General features: G+C 54.7%; 1 protein-coding gene across 1 annotated transcript in view; it reads left to right on the top strand.

The window, feature by feature from the left end:
* Positions 1-13,222, top strand: part of RASAL1 (RAS protein activator like 1) — a 54,366-nt gene that overhangs the window by 19,108 nt on the left and 22,036 nt on the right. The window contains exons 6-12 of the mRNA XM_019506621.1: positions 1,968-2,049; positions 3,827-3,976; positions 5,441-5,529; positions 6,620-6,737; positions 9,271-9,424; positions 12,416-12,480; positions 12,941-13,053. Of these exons, the coding sequence (XP_019362166.1) occupies positions 1,968-2,049; positions 3,827-3,976; positions 5,441-5,529; positions 6,620-6,737; positions 9,271-9,424; positions 12,416-12,480; positions 12,941-13,053 (771 nt within the window). The remainder of the gene's footprint in view (positions 1-1,967; positions 2,050-3,826; positions 3,977-5,440; positions 5,530-6,619; positions 6,738-9,270; positions 9,425-12,415; positions 12,481-12,940; positions 13,054-13,222) is intronic.

Consider the following 13,222-nt stretch of genomic DNA (forward strand, 5'->3'; position numbering starts at 1 on the left):
GGATGTTTGATGCTTCTCAGGTTGAGACACCCTGCCACACACACGCATACTTGCTCACTCACTCAGGTACATGCATGCACACGCCAACCCATCATGTCATGTGACTGTTCAAAGCTGGGTAGTGACAGTGCTCAGGAGTCCTGGGGGGAAAGGATCAGTGCCCTTAACCCACAAATCTCTTCACGCAGTAATTGATAAAGTGCCTCAGTAGCTTCATGGCCCCTTTTCCAGGCTGTGAGGTGATGCTATCCTACTGATTCTTTATAGCTTTCATTTCCAGCCCGCTTTCCATTGCCTGCAGTTCCTTCCCAGAGCATGGACACCACTTGGCTCTTGCTCTTTGTCTCCTCTTACGTCTCAAAGCACTTTCAGAGGAATCAGGTCTCACCATCCCCACTTGCTGATGGGAAAAGCTGAGACACTGAGTGGTGAAGGGGTTTGTCCTGGGTCGTGGCAGCCGAGCCAGGACTAGAACCGAAGTGTCCTGAGTTCTGCTGCAGTCTTAACTCTTCTTGCCCTAGGAGGATGGAGTCTCAATGTGGGGAGTAAATAGCAGGGTGGGGTCCCAGATGAAGGAGATGTAATCTTGTGGCTCTGGCACAGCCATGCTTACTGCTACTGGAGGGTGGGGTACCAGCCCCGATGCACATACACAGACAGGAGGCTGTCAGAGAGCAGTGATGTGCGCACACACAACAGACAGGAGGCTGTCAGAGACCAGTGCCAGGCAGAGAAAGCATCCTGTTGCCCTAGCAACCATAGTGGGCTCCTAGGCAACCAAGTGGCCACAAGGATGTGTCTGTGGAGGATGGGAGTGGGCAGGAGCCAGGAGAGAGGGGGTGTTGTTGTGAACAGCTGCCAGGAGCCTGACCCCGCTCTCCCCCAGGGAACGCGCTCTGAGGAGACAGGGGTGGTAGTGGTAGGGTAGAGGGTCCCTGAAGCAGTTCCTCATAGAAATGGGTGTCCATGTGCTACCTCCTTATGGGAAGTATTGCTCTTTCATGAGATGTCTGGAACTGGGGGGCTCACAGAGGGATAGATATTGGTTCCCACTGCCTGGTAGTGAAAGCAGCAGGCAAGCCCTGCCACTGCCACCTGCATCCCTATGGGGCTCTGATCCTATGCCCTGTTCTCAGCCCCCTAGCACCTCTATCTCCTGATGTGATGGAGAGGGTGAGGGTCCTTGCTTGGGCTGGAACTGGCAGCTGCAGTGAGTACTAGGCTGGACAGTCCCTTTTGCTGCCTGTGACTGACCACTGCACACACAACAGAGGGGGAGCATAAGCATCAGGACAGGAGCTGGAGGCTAACCGCGTTAACAGAAGGAGGTTGGCTGAGCGACCCTGGCCCTGGTGGGTAAAGGATGGAGGGAAGGGGAAGGAAAACAGGCAAGGTATGTGGGAAGGCAGGTAAAGGCCTGAGGTCTGAGCTGTGGTCCCTTTCTAGGATCAGGTTGTTTTCCCTTTCCCAGTTGTTCCTTTAGTTCTCCCTGCTTTCACCCCACAGGAGCGGTGCTTTGGGAGCAGCCTGGGGCATGCAGGTCCTTTGTGCATCCCTGCTCTTACTGCCGTCCTGCCCTACATCCCTTGTCTGATGGGTGATGGGGCAACTTAGGTCTCCTCTCCCCTCCCCCTTGGTTCAGGGGCAGCCTGTTTTCCTGAACTCCATGAATGGCAGCAGCTTGCTTACATCCTCTGCAAGGAGCATGTGTCCCTGGAAATGTGAGCATAAGGGCAGGCTTTTGTCTGTGAACTACGAAGTCATCCCTCTGGGTCTAGCCCCCGTACGGAGGGCTATGGTTCTAGTATCGTACAAATGCAGAACAAGCTGTCAGTCTCTGTCCTCACAGAGTGCCCCGCTGAGCTGGGCAGCCTAGGTCAACTCCAGAGACACCCCCAAATACTCATGACTTCCACCTTGGCACCAGACACTCACCTCCATCCTTCTCCTATTCCCTCTTTCCCCAGGGATCTGGCTCCCCGGGATATCTCCGGCACCTCAGACCCCTTTGCACGAGTGTCCTGCAATGGCCAGACCTTGGAGACAGCTGTGAGTAGAAGGGTCTCCCTCTGAATCTGATTCTCTGACCAGGCTGCATGTGTGGGCTGCAAAGGTTTGATCTGCAGTGACTGAGAAGCAAGGAGAGGGGTCCTGGGTGGATCCTAGGCATCCCTATGTTCCCTTGGAGCTCCTGGGTATGATGCATGAGCGGGAACTGTGAGAGCAGTTCCCCAGTGGTGAGTGGTATCTATCTCACATGCATCCACATGGTGCTTGAGCTCTGAACATAAGCAGCTATGGAGGGAGCAGGACATGTGACATGGCGTGAGCTGTGCCCTTGGGTGACATCTAAGCGAAGGGAATGAGATCTCACAACTGACCTCCCTGCATGCAAGAGCTGAAGGGACCAGCCCCCTCCCCCCAACCCCTTTCACATCACTTCCTATCTCATGGAGGGAAGAGACCTTTTGAGGTATCTGTAGGTCGGGGCAGAAGCTGGGCTGCCAGGGATTGTGGGAAGTGCCTGCAGGGTCAGAGCCAGCCAGCAGTGATGAGGTGAGAGACTGTCATTGTGGATGCCTAGAGGTACCCTGGGCTCTAGCCTTGCTCCTCGATGCATTCAAAACCGTTCACCCCTGTAACAGGTCTCAGGAACTGCATGGTTTGGCCTGTCACTGAAGAATGTTGCAGTACTGGTTTGTGAAGCATATCGTCTCCTGCAGGACAATGCTGCTGGCTCCCATCACTCCTTGTGGTTGGCCCAGGGCTGTGGCTCAGCTGGGATTAGGGCCTTATGTTACACCACCCAACTGTTTGCCAAACAGCCTTTGGGTTTTTTCCAAACATTGCACTTGGCTTCCATAACCCTCCATCCTGCCAGGATGAGCTTGGGCAGCAGGGCTCAGGGACACCTGTAGAGACCTCTGCAGTCACCTGTAATCTTCTCTGACCTTGGCATTAGAGGAGGGAAGGGGCAAAGAGCTGCCTTGAGTGACCATCCCCTCCCTGCCCCCCAGCTCCTTCAGTGTCAACTGGTAGACTGGATTGCTCTGCTTCAGGGGATCCACTGAGGAAAAGAGCTGAGGGAAGTGGCACCAGGGCTATGAAGCCTGCACAGCCCAACCTGTCCCGGGCTGGAGGACTTGTGGTACCGTACCTCAGCATGCTTCCTGCAGGTCCTTAATCCAACCCCCTCTAGTATATAGCCCAGATGCCATGGTGATGGCAGCTCACAGAGGCAAGGGAAGTGGGCCTTGAAGGAGGTGGACAGGGCTGACTAGCTATGCAGTGCTTGCCTCTAGCTGAACTCCCTTTTAGCATCTCCCCCTGGAGATGGGACAGGGCTGAATCCTGACCAATCTCCTGTCACAGTCATTATGAACTGAAGGTGCTCAGCACACTGTGAAACGAGGCCTTTGCTGTTGCTGTTGGACAGACGGCAGCCCCAGGAGTTCTCCCTGTGAAAAGCCCCCTGTGAGTCTATGTGCCTGGGGTCCTGAAACCCACAGCAGGGGAGCAAGCAGTGCTGAGATCAGAGGAGCTGGGCAGAGCAGGGCCCTCCATGCACGAACCAGGGGCTGATGGGGCTGCCTGTGCTGAGAGACTTAAATTTCCCTCCTGCCTGCTGTGTAAATCAGGGAGGACTCTGCTTTCAACAGAGACAGAGGCCATTCCTGCCACCCCTCTCTTCATCTGTCTGGGGCATTTGAGGACTGATGGAGAGGTGCACACGACAGGAGCAGGAGGTTCTTCCAGGACCCGCTTTGCCTTCCAGCCTGTTTGTTTGGTTTTTTTAATTACTCTTACCTGCTCTGTCCCCCTGCAGATCATTAAGAAGACTCGGTTCCCCCACTGGGACGAGGTGCTGGAGTTTGACCTGGAGGAGAGGGAGCTGGAGAAGGAGACCAGAGGCCCCCTTCTGAGCATGGAGGTGTGGGATTGGGACATGGTGGGGAAGAATGACTTCCTGGGACAGGTGAGCAGCCCTGGCAATGGCCTTGGGATGCAGGGAGGGGAGGCAGCCAGCATGCTCCCAGCAGGGTTAGGGGGTGATGAGGGGCGTGGGAGAGAGGAGGCCAACAACTTAAAGGGCTAAAGCCTCCACCTTCAGACATGTGAGGAGCAGGAGTCCCTGTCCCACCAGGGCAGTGCTGCTCATGGTCAGGGCAGGATGCTCACAGTGGGAGGAAATGCCCACCTGTAATGGCATCCTGTGAGCCTAGCTCTGGGTCAGCTCTCAAAGGGCCAGTTTCATGCACTTTAAGGCCAGTTTACTCTGCCAGCAAGGCGTGAAGCGCCCTAGTGCAAGCAAAAATCAGGGCCCCAGAGAAGCCAACGCAGACATAGGCTAATGGTTATGAATCACTGCGCGTGTGCTCTCCAGGGAACATAATGTTGTGTCCTGGCAGCAGCAGGGACCAGACTGTGTTGCCCAGTTCACCTGACCCCCACATTGCTGCCTGAAGGAGGAAGGGAGCCCACATGAGGTGTCTCAGCCCAGCCAGACTGGCACTAGCCTCCTGCCAGGGAAACAGCCTGGGGAGACGGGAACTGGCAGAGAGAGCTTCCCTGCTTTGTGAACTGAGGGGATTTGGCGGAGGGTCTCTGGAGGTGTCTTGAAACGGGGTGCCTTTTACTAACTGGCTCCACAGAGAGGCTGTTGCAGGTACTGGTGAAAGGACAGCTCCTGGTGCTCTGGAGAGGGAGGTTTATGTTGTTAGAGCTGATGGGCCCTGGGGATTAGTCACAGCATTACTCCCCACCCCACCCCTCACCCCCTGCTTTGTGTTTGTGAGACTGTAACCCCAGTCTTGGTTACAACAGAAGGTAACAGGTAGCAGGGGTCTTGGGTCTGAAGTCCCCCCAGGGCTGTAGTTGTTCTGATGGTGGCTGCTGCTCTGAGGGGCCTGCGAGAATCGACTGCAACCTAGCTCACTGCGCTGTGTCCTGACCGGCTCAGCAAGCAGAGTACAATCGGGAGGATGCGTGTCTGGGCCCTGCTCTGTATCTTCTTTGGATTTGATTCCTACAGCCCTGATCTGCCCATAACCACAGCTCCTCTTCATGGACAGCCATGTGCCCTTCTGGGGAACAGTTTGCCCTATTCTAGTGCTACTGAGGGAGCCTACGTATGTTTGTGGTGCAGAAGAAGCATTCAGCCTCCTGTCCCAGGGCTGGAGCATGCTGGCTCTGCAGGGTTCGACAGGTGGACATAGGAGTCAGTGCATGACACTAGAACGGCCCTGAGAATGGCAGCAAAACGGGCGTGAGGATGAATGAAACTGGCAGCTACTCAGAGGCCCTGTGTGTCCCCTGGGTTGGGGGACCTGCAGGAGGGGTTGGCTAGGGTTACAGTGTGAACTGTCCTTGCTATGCTGCTGTGTTGTTCCCTGTGAGTTCCTGTTTCTTTACTGTCCCCCCTCTCTCTCTGCCCACACAGGTTGAGTTCTCTCTGGACACCCTGCAGAAATCCCCCGTCAAAGGCTGGTTCAGGCTCCTGCCCTTCCCCAGTGCTGAGGAAGATGCTGGGTAAACAGTAAAAACAGTGAGCCTTGGGTGCCACCTTTAGCACTCGAACGAAAGAGCAGAGAGAGAAAGCACGGGTTAGGGTCCTGGCTCTGGTTAAGGTGGAGCAGAGGTCGGCACTTGGGACTCCTGGGTTCTTTGCTCCAGTCTGGGAGGGGACCTGCGGTTCAGGAGCAGAGCATTGCAGTCGTCAGTTGTCTCCCGGATCCTGTTCCCAGCTGCCTTCCATCCGTGTTCTCATCTTGGGTGAATCATGTCTCTGTCCTGTGCCTCAGTTTCCACAACTGTAGAGTGTGGCTTTCTGACACTGCCTGCCCTCAGAGGAGTCATTTATCTCCAGAGCTTCTGTCACCTTCCCATGCATGCTCAATGGGCACTGAAGAGGTGAAGGAGCTGCCTTTGCATTTGAATAGTGTGAGTTTTGCTTCCTCCCCCAGTCCCTGGGGTCTGTTAATGCAAAATGACCCTTGCCCCTTTTGCTCCTGACCTAGCAGGAGCCAGCCAGACTGCTTAGCTGTTTTCAGATAAGCCCATGCTGGGTTGGGGCTTTGAGTCTGGAGTGGAGCAGACCCAGGAGCTATCAGGCAGCAGCTCTGATCTTCCAGCACATACTGAAATGCTCCAGTGCTGAGTGAACTCTGAGGAGCTCCTTCATTTTACTGCCATTCATCTTGCCTTAAAATAGGAAAGTTAGAGACTCGGAGGGATGGATGAATAGATGGCTGGATGGAAAGGTCACTGGGTGTCTCTGTTGCTTCTGTAACTAATGCCAGTGTGACTCACCAAAACAGGGTCCTTGCTGAAAGGAGGGAGTGGGGGAAAGGGACTATATCCCTCCCTTGGGGGAAGCACACCAGTGCCCAGGTGTTGTGCTGTAGCTGAGACACTGATATCAAGAGGCACAGCATGACCAAGGGGAAGCTCCCTTGCCATGAGGCAGGGGCCAAGCTCTGCTGGAGGATTCTTGGCTTTGGTTTTATGCTTCAGCCTTGAAGGTATTTGGGTATGAGAGGTAGGGCATAGTCTTGGCTGGAGATGAGCTGCTCACTGGCCTGGTTCAAGTATGTGGGTGATGCCCCTTGTGCCATTGCAGAGGGAAGCTGGGTGCCCTGAGGCTGAAAGTTCGACTGGCTGAGGACCGGATCCTGCCCTCTATGTACTACCAGCCCCTCATTGAGCTCCTGGTGGAATCCATCCTGTGCCCGGCTGAGGTGGGTCCCAGCTGCCTTCCTTGTTTGGTGTCATCACACAGCCATGGCTCTCTGAGCCACGTGCTAATAAAACGAGCAGGGGGGATGAACAGCAGAGGTAGGAAGTGGGCATGGTGGCAGGGTGCAGAGCAGTAGGAGTAGGGGATGGGGACCTTGGAAGTTTCTTACTGCTGCAGTATCTGTGCACCAGCAGGAGCTACAGGGTGCCCTTGTCACAGTGCCCCTGCCCAGCAGCTCTGCAGGACTCTCGCAGTGCCTGTAAGGAGCTGCCTGCCCACCCACCTGAAGCAGAACACAGGCATCCCATGCTGAGAGAGCCCCCATACCTCATAGGATCATAGGAAAGCAGGGCTGGAAGAGATGGTCATCTAGTCAAGCCACCTGCTCAAGGCAGGAAGCCTGCCTAGGCTCCCTGGGAACTCTCCCAGCTTCCTCCCAGGTCCTTGGACCTTCTTCTCTGCCCCTGTTTCAGAGGTCTGATCTAGCACCCACCAGCATCACAGGCAGTGTTTCCAGGGGATGCAGGGCTCACTGGAGCAGCCTGGCAGTTGTTGGTCTCCACTCTTCAGCCTGGAGCAGGCTCTGAGGTATCTCTTTTGAGCAAGGAGATGGCAGCCTTACAGGAGTAGGAAGTCAGCAGTGACCCAAATGGCATGGGCATAACCTTGCTCTCTGCCCAGCCCAACCCAATCCAAATTATCTCATGCTCATCCCCATGTATCTCCTCTGCATCTCTTTTCCCACAGACCCACCCACAGGTCTCCTGTATTATACTGAACCTGGGATGTGGGTCAGAACCAGCCCCCTAAAACCAATATCCTGTGGACCCAATATACCCCCTTTAAAGCATCCTCACCCCAGAGTGCTCTGCAGTGGGGTATCCAGATGGCAAAGGGTTAACCCCAGGGAGAAATGAAGATTAAAAGCAGAAAGCAGCTCTTCTCCCTTGCCCTGGCTGCATATATGGGCATAGGGAAGTGCAAAGCCTTTAGAGTGATAATTGCAGACAGATAAATCTCCAGCTAACAGGCTGCCTGTCCTCCCCTCCTCTCACACTCAATAAATACATCCGTGCACTTCAGGGGGGTCCTTGCCTTGGGAACAAGGGTCCATTTAAAGCCCTGCCTGGCTGGAAGTGTGGGGCAGTTGGGGAATGGGAGTGGGTCAGGTCCATACAGATCTATGGCTTGTCCCTAGGCAGTGTCATGGGGTTGGATCCAGGGCTGGCTGTGGGTGTGGGGTGCACCAGTCATCTCTGGATGACAGGTTACTTGCTCTGGATTCTGCAGAATAAGGACCTAGGGGTTATAGTGGGCAATAAGCTGGATCTGAGCCAACGGTGTGCCTTTGTTACCAAGAAGGCTAATGGCATACTGGGCTGCATTAGTAGGAGTGTTGCCAGCAGGTCAAGGGAAGTGATTATTACCCTCTGTTCAGCACTGGTGCGGCCACATCTGGAGTCCTGTGTCTAGTTTTGGGCCCCCCACTACAGAAAGGATGTGGATAAATTGGAGACAATCGAGTGAAAGGCAAAGAAAATGGTTAGGGAGCTAGGGCACTGACTTCTGAGGAAAGGCTGAAAGAAGTGGGCTTATTTAGTATACAGAAGAGAAGACTGAGGGGGGATTTGATGATAGCATCCTTTAATTACCTGAAGGGTGGTTTCATAGAGGATGGAGCGAGACTGTTCTCAAGGGTATCAGATGACAGAACAAGGAGCAATGGTCTCAAGTTGCAACAAGGGAAGTTTAGGTTGGATATTAGGAAAAACTTTCTCACTAGGAGGGTAGTAAAGCACTGGAATGGGTTACCTAAAGAGGAATGGAATCTCCATTCTTGGAGGTTTCTAAGACCCAGCTAGAGAAAGCCCTGGCTGAAATGATCTAGTTGGAGATGGTCCCGCTTTGAGCAAGGGGCTGGACTAGATGACCTCCTAAGGTCCCTTCCAACCCTAATTTTCTGTGATTCTATGAACCTGAAGGCACAAGCTGTAGATGCTTCCAGCCCAGGGCTCCCCAGACTCCTGCCCTCCATGGGTCCAATTGCTGACAGGAGATGCTTCGCTAGGGCTGAAATGAGGTGCAAAACCTCAGGCCCAAGGAACAGCCCCAAGCCAAACCTCCTAATAGTTCCTACCCCCACCCACTCCTAGGGGCAGCACGGTGCAGGGGTGGCAGTGACCACACTCCATGGCAGGACTCTGCAGCTGCTGCCGGCCTCTTGCCCATTCTGCAGCTCCTGCTCCTGGCTGCCCATCGCCAGGTGCTGGGGGTTCAGGCGCCCTCTGCTGGTTCAGCCTTGAGTTGCAGAAGCCTAGTAGCAAGCGCTGGCTTCCAAATAAGATGGTGAGACCTTTGCTGCAGTGAGTGGCACAGCTGGAGAAGGGGCAGAGGAGGTGGAGGATCAGAGCCAGCCCTTCCTGAGGTGGAGCAGAGAGGGTGGGTGGCTTCCCCAAGGCAGCACAGAGCCAGCGCTTTCCAGGGCATGTGGTGGAGGTGTGCCCATCCAGCACTGCTGCCCTACTGTGTTGCAGGAGGAGCACGTCACTCCATTGGCTATCCTGGAGGAGATCAGCTCCGTGGAAAGCCGCCAGGATGTGGCCATGAAGCTGGTGAAAATCTTCCTGGGACAAGGCCTGGCTGTGCCCTTTCTGGACTACCTCAACCTGCGGGAGGTGACCAGGACCAGTAAGTGCTGGCCCCTGGGCCTCCTGAGAGCTCTTGGATCCCAGGCCCTGACTGAAGGGGACCCAAAGGAAACCACAACCCTGCTAAGCAGGCCTGACTTTGTGGTGTGTGGTGGGGTCCCTTGATCCCTGACCCAGAGCACTGGGCATAACTTCTCTTAGGAAGCAGAGGGATGGGGTCAGTGTTAGTAGAACTGAAGTCAGCCTTGAACTCATTGTGCCTCCTTCCCTGCTCGGTGCTTCCTTGTGCGCTTCCTGGTCACTCTCCTCTTGCTGCTGCTGGGAACACAAGCCTGTTGGAAATCAGAGCAAGCCCTGCCAGCGACACTACCGCTTGGATCCAAGTATATGGGCCCCAGGGTTGGGTGGGGAGAGGGGAACCTCCTACCCTTTTCAAGCCACAGATAGCCCTTGCTTCACACTGGGACCTGATCAATCAGGTCTCCCATCCTCACCCATCATTGACTGCTTTCCTCAGCTCTACTAGTGCTTCTTGTTTGGGCCTAAGGTACTCTTCTTGTGTTTCCATAGAGACCCCCAGACTCTGTGGTGAGTGGTGGGGACAGGAGAATGGGCCATGGGACCTAAACACTGAGCACATTTGATGCAGAATTCAGGGTAGATGTGCACCTTATAGACTAACTACATCAAATATAAACAAAGCATAAGCCCCACACTTGGCACTGTTTGACAGATGGAGATGGTTTGAAGACAGTTCTAGCCTTCCTCTGGGAGTCTGTGGGGCCAGGAAGGCTTTGCTGGGCCAGCATTGTGGAAGCCAGCCCAAGTGCATCTTCTCTCCTCCTGAGGAAGAGCTGGTGTGAGGCCAGTGTGATGCCAAGCTGGGTGTCTGGGGCACTGGGTTGGGAGCCAGGATGCTGGGGTTCAATTCCTCCTTCTGCCACTGATCTACTGTGTGACCTTAGGCAAGTCAGTTTTCCCCTCCTCTGTCTTGTATCATGACATGGTAGGGCCTGTACCCTACAGAGGCTCGTTCCTTATGTGTCTGTACAGTACCAGGCACGGTGGAATTCCAGTGTCAAGATCTAGACTACCAAAAACTAAAAAATAAGAGTGACAAGGCCCTCTCCCCTCAGGTGCGTATAATCTAGTTCAGAAGATCATGCTTGCCCTGCCTTTGTAGTGGGCTGAACTGGGCTCTGGATCCAGGCACCCCGTCTGTGGTTCAGATCTGAATTCTGTATCCAGCCAGCTGTAATCTGTCCCTAACACTTGGTGAGCATTTGCCAAGGGAACATCCTATCACCTCAGCACCCATTGATAGCAGTGCGTGGGTGGTGCCAGTGAGCCTGGTGCCAGCTGGTGTCAGTACCTAGGTGGTGACAGGCACCAGGCCATAGCAGGAGCTATGTCTAGGGTTGTGCAGCTGGGCAGGGTGGTCATAGTGATCAGGGTGCTCTCTTGGCTGCCTGCCTGACCCTGCAGGATGAAGCCCATGGGCAGTGGCCTGTCTACTTGTGTCTACCTGAGACTTGGTACGTGGTAGGGATGAGCATGGATGACATTAAGCCCTCGTTCTCACTTATGCCTTTCCTGCCCTTGAAGTAGGGCTGAAGGGAAGCTCCTTGTGGCTTTAAGGTAGCTGTGGGCAAAATATGGCCCATGGGCCAGATCTAGCCCACCAAGTGATTTTGTTCAGCCCACAGTGGGGCCCTCAGCCTCACCTGGTCCAGGCATGGGGGAGAGAAAACCAGGCCATGGCTTCTGCAGCCAGTCCCACTGCCCCCCAGTGTGCAGCAGGGCTGGGGCAGCACGGCAGATGGGTTCGCTTCCTGGCAGCCCTCACAGCAGTGGCTCCTTGTGGCTGTCACTGCCAGTCTTTGCCACTGCTGGATCTGAGCCTGTTGCCCGGGCACCCCAGCCTGTCCACCCCACACCTGCTGCCAGGTCTACTGGATGGAGCAGGACGCGAGCAGATGGACAGGGTTGCAGGCAGGCAGGAAGCAGCATCTGGGAACCAGACAGGCGGGTGGGGCCAGGGCTGGGGCTGGAGCCGGGGTCAAGATCATAGGACAGAACCAAGATCCACTACCCACATGTCCTGGTGATGGGTGCTGGTTCTGCGGGCAGGGATGTGTAAGAAGCAGATTGTGGCTCAGTCTTGGTGCTGTCACCACCCCATGATCCTGATCCTGGTCCTGGCCCTGGCACTGCCTGCCTGTCCTGCTCCCAGACGCCACACCCCACTTGCCCACGGCCTCATCCCACGTGCTCAGCTGCACAGTCCTGCCCATGGAACCAGTGCCTGTCACAGGGAATTGCAGGCAGTGGATCATGGCTGTGCCCCAGGCCACAGCCCCACATTGTCACTATCCAGTGATCCTGATCCCAGCCCTGCCCACAGCCCTACCCACACATCTGGCTCCTGAATGCCATTCTCTGCCCACAGCCCCATCCCATTCACCAGGCTGAGTGCCAGGCAGAGCCATCTGGGGAGTTTTGGTGAGCTATTGTGCGTGGAGGGGGTGGGGAAGGTGGTGCTGACCTGACCTGAACTGGTCTGCAACAGCTCACCAAAACTCCCCAAGTGGCCTTCCAGCCCAAATAATTGCCCATCCCTGCTTTAAGGTGTCTTTGTATTCCAGGGCCTGCCCAACCTCCCATGTAAATCAGAGCTGCCTCAGGGTTGTTCTAACATACCCTTCTCCTCATATGTGCTGGAGCCTTTCCAGTCTCCTCTGAAGACCCATCTGCTGCCCTTTGCTTGCTCCTTTCAGTATCTTTCTCTCTTTCCCTCTGCCACTGGCCTACAGGCTGAAAGCAGTGACAGTTTGCCTTAAGGTACCTTTGCCTTTGCCCATTGCTGCTGGAACAGTGCCTGGGGAGGCTTAGTCTTGCAGCGCATTGTGGGATGGAGTCGGCGCACAAGGCACTGTGGTGCTCAGTGCCATGGGAGCAGTCAGTCCAGTGTGTTCAATGATGCCCAGGTTGCTGCTGGTCTGGAAACCCATCTTGTGCTCTTTTCTTCCAGCTGACCCAAACACACTCTTCCGCTCCAACTCGCTGGCTTCCAAATCCATGGAGCAGTTCATGAAGGTGAGTAGACAAGAGAGTGTCCCAGCAAATTCTGGGAAATCTGCTGTTGTCAATAATAACCCATCTGTGCCATGTCATTGAGCTAAAAGTTTTCTAGGAGTTTATGACCGTTGCTCTTGGTTTTCCCCTGGGGCACTTCGGTGAAAATGATTTGGTGAATAGTTGTTCACCTAGCCCCTGATGCTCTCCCCTGATATATTTATAAGCTGCCGCCAATCCCCCCAAAGTTTTCTCTTTTCTAGGTTGAATAGTCCCATATCTGTCAGCCTTTCCTCATATGGCTTGCTCTTCAGGCCTCTAATAATACAAGTGGCTCTTCTCTGGATTCTCTCAAACTTCTCCCATTTCATTCTGGCTTCTCTTCAGCCTTCCTTCCTTTTTCTCTTCACTTCCTGGTCTCCCCTGTCCTTGCTTCCCCCCCATTTCTCTCTCGTCACTGGACCCTTCTTGTTCCCTGCAGGTGGTTGGGATGCCGTACCTCAGCGAGGTCCTCAAGCCAATCATAAACCGCATCTTTGAGGAGAAGAAGTATGTTGAGTTGGATCCCTGTAAGATTGAGATGAACCGTACCAGGTGAGTGCAGGGGCTGCAGAGGTCTGTGCTTGTCTAAACTTGGAGTAACTTCACTGGGTATGGTGCACTGGCTCCAAATCTGTGCAGCTGTGGCCAGGAGCAAGGTCTGCCTGTAGGATCATCTGTTCAGAGGGCAATGCGCCAAAGAGCCAGTTGCAGCAGCTTCTCC

Source organism: Gavialis gangeticus, unplaced genomic scaffold, assembly GCF_001723915.1.
Source record: "Gavialis gangeticus isolate Ggan-Ray unplaced genomic scaffold, GavGan_comp1, whole genome shotgun sequence".
NCBI classification, from domain to species: Eukaryota; Metazoa; Chordata; order Crocodylia; family Gavialidae; genus Gavialis; species Gavialis gangeticus.